The sequence below is a fragment of the Dasypus novemcinctus genome, chromosome 10, assembly GCF_030445035.2.
Source record: "Dasypus novemcinctus isolate mDasNov1 chromosome 10, mDasNov1.1.hap2, whole genome shotgun sequence".
In the NCBI taxonomy this organism is placed as follows: Eukaryota; Metazoa; Chordata; class Mammalia; order Cingulata; family Dasypodidae; genus Dasypus; species Dasypus novemcinctus.
Window position 1 is genome coordinate 92,322,285 of NC_080682.1, and position 3,326 is coordinate 92,325,610.

The 3,326-nt window shown below is 38.5% G+C and overlaps 1 protein-coding gene across 1 annotated transcript; it reads right to left on the reverse strand.

The window, feature by feature from the left end:
* Positions 1-541: 541 nt before the first annotated feature.
* On the reverse strand, positions 542-1,492 carry LOC101421849 (olfactory receptor 52H1-like). The gene has a single exon (XM_004463192.4). It carries the CDS (start codon positions 1,490-1,492, stop codon positions 542-544), a length of 951 nt encoding a protein of 316 aa, XP_004463249.4.
* Between the last annotated feature and the right edge of the window lie 1,834 nt (positions 1,493-3,326).

The following is a 3,326-nucleotide window of genomic DNA, read 5'->3' on the forward strand; positions in this document are numbered from 1 at the left end:
AGTCTCAATAGAATATTCAAGGGTGATATAAAATAGAGTTGGCTATATGGAAGAGATAAGGAAAGTTTTGGTTTTTGTTTTTCTTTATGAGAGACGTTTGGGTGGAACAGATAAGGAATTTGGGTAGAAATTTAATCTTGTGGATCTTCAGCATACAATTGATTACTAAATTCCTGGGCTTATTATGTGCTAAACACAATTATCCTCATAGCAAACCTATGAGTTTAGTACTACTACTTCTTCTATTTTGAAAGGAGGACATAAGGACCAAAGGAAGGTGCTTTTGATGGTTGAACATTCATATGTTTCTATCTGATACCTATGGTTTTCTTGATGCTTGATAAATCCTTATCCCTCTTACCTTTTAACTCCTCTAATTTCAACTAATAGTTTCTCTACCAGAGTTGAAATCCTGAGATACATAGGAATTGGATTCATCACTTGAGGATTTTCTACTGCTGATTTACATCAGAAATTCTATTAAAATCAGTATGGTTTCTTAATTTTCCACAGTCCATATCTCCATGGTCTCATCTCTAGATCACTGAATCCCTTTTGGAAGAAATAGAAGGATGACCTTATCCCTGATCTGTTTTGTCTTCACTCCATAAATGATGGGGTTAAGTGCCGGAGGGATGGCCACAAAGAGGTTAGCAAACATGATGTGAAAGGTGAAAGAGATATTGTGGCCAAAGCGGTGAGTAAGGGCAGAGAACATGGCTGGTATGTAGAATATGAGAATGACAGTGACATGGGAGCCACAGGTGCTGAGGGCCTTCTGGCGGGCATCTCTGGATGGAAGGTGGAAGACAGCATGAAGAATGAGAGTGTAGGAAATAATAATGAGAATCAGGTCTGAGAAAGCAATCATTAAAGGCAGAGCAAATCCATACCAGATGTTGATGGAGATATCAGCACAGGATAGCCGGGCCACCCCTATATGCTCACAGTATGTGTGAGGGATGAGGCGTGTCCTGCAGAAGGGCAAACGCTTCACCAGGAAAACAACAGGAACCATGATACTGAAGCTCCGACTGACGATGCCCACCATGATCTTGACAATTGTTCTAGGTGTTAGGACACTAGTGTATCTTAAGGGGGAACAAATTGCCATGTAACGATCAAATGCCATGGCCAACAAGATTGCTGAGTCAAGAAAAAAGCTGAAGTGGATAAAGAATAACTGGGTGAGACAGCCAGGAAATGTGATTTCCTTAGCTCCAAACCAAAATATGCCAAGGGTTTTGGGGATGCATGTTGTGCATAATATGAGGTCTGCAGAGGCCAGCATAAAAAGGAAGAAGAACATGGGTTCGTGGAGACTGTGGTCCATCGCTATGAGATAGAGAAGCATGCCATTACCTGCAAGGGCCACGAAGTAGATGACAAAGAAGGGAATCCCAATCCAAACGTGGAACTGCTCCAGCCCTGGAATCCCTACCAGAATAAAGGGGCCTGGATTGAAACTGCTGAAATTCAATGTGGCCACCATGGTGATAGTAATTACCTGAGGACAAAATATGGCAATTGATTCCTGAGACTGACTGGTCATGAATTCCCTCAGGGCTTTTCCACAGCTAGGATCCCTCCCTCCCATCACACAAGCAGTAGGGAAAATACCACTTTCTTTTTACCACAATCTATAGTATTAACCAAAGGCAGACAAAAAAACAAGTAAACTAAGTATTGCCCACCTATGGAATATAAAGACATTACCATACAGTATTGTCAGTACATAGAGACCATGTCTCAGCAGATCCATGTTTGATCTGTGGCGTATTGGCCTGTTGTTGTCAAACAGAACTCCAGGATGGCCTTTTCCTTATCATGGAACTCAGTCTGAGAGTTCTCAATAATGCAAATCTTGAATATCTCACCTGGCATGAGCTTCAGTAATATCTCCATTAAGTTATCCATTCAAAAAAATAAAAGAGACTATGTGTGAACTAACAAATCTGCATTCTTGATGCCAAATATTAGGACTCTGATAAGCTACTCTACTACTTTCTGACTTTCTGGAACTTGTCTTTAGTTTTTCAAAACCTGGAAGAAAACTTCCACTGAAACATTCCACTATCAACTCATCACCAATTTTCCAAGAATCATTATCTCCTTCTGCATGCCAAATTCTCAGTTGTGGTACCTTACTCTGTAAAATAGTTATTTTCCTCTTAGGGCTGGAGCATGGCAATCTGAGGTTTTGCTGTGATTTTTCTTCCTCCTTCATTCCCTATATCTCATCTGCCAAATCTGTTGTTTGAAATCTTCTTTTACCTACCTATTCTGTTTCTTCTCCACTGTTTCACCTATTCAAGTCATCCTGATCATTGTTGAAGCTATAGAATAAGAATCCTGATTCTTCATCCTCCATTCGGTATAAATATTTCTCTATAGAATAAGTGTCCTGATTCTTCTCACATCTTGCAAGTCCTTATCTCCATCTCACTCTACTGCCAGATTCATCTTATGAAAATATGAAATTATAAAGTTACTTACAGCCATGTTTAAAAATATGTAATTATTCTTCTTAGGTTTACAGAATATATTTTTATTTTCCTGCTTGGCAGTCAATACCTTCCCTGCGAAACTTTGTTCAACCTATGTGAACATGTCTGAAATCCTTTCCTAAAAGTTACCATATAAGCCTCCACATCTTTCTTCATCATCCTATTTCTTATTAATTGTATTGTTGCCTTTTCCATTAATGCAGTCTTGTCTTTTTGTGGTATTTCTAAGTTCTACTCATTGCTCATACCTTGCAAGTGCTAACTAACTTCTCCAGGAGACCTCCAGTATTACTGTACCATGAAGTTTACTCCCCTGTATGTATAATCACAGCTTAATCACTGTATCAAACAAATTATCCAATGATTGTACTGCATTTTGTTTCATCTTCCTGCTTATTTTCTTGCATTCTCTTTCTAGGTAGGTGGTTTTTCTTTCTTAATGACTGAGAACTCACTAAGGACAACTTTTCTTCCGAAGTGTAAGAAGTCATAGATTGCACATAAGACAGTAATATGTCTTACTAGTAATAATGTTGATATTAGTAATAATGTTGATATTTCAAGCCTGTAATTCTGTATTTAATTTCACTGTTACATATAAAAACCTCTCACTGTGCTCCATTTGGAGCTCTTAAAAATGTAGAAATAGTTGTGCTGGGGAAGCTTCCCTAAATCCTTCACATGAATTCTAGAGAGCTTCTAGATGTACACAGAACTTTTTGCAGTTGTTATCTCATTTTGATCTTCATAATAATTTTGACTACACCATGGACAGATACATTGATATTCATTTTACAAGAGCACAGACTCACGGAAGTG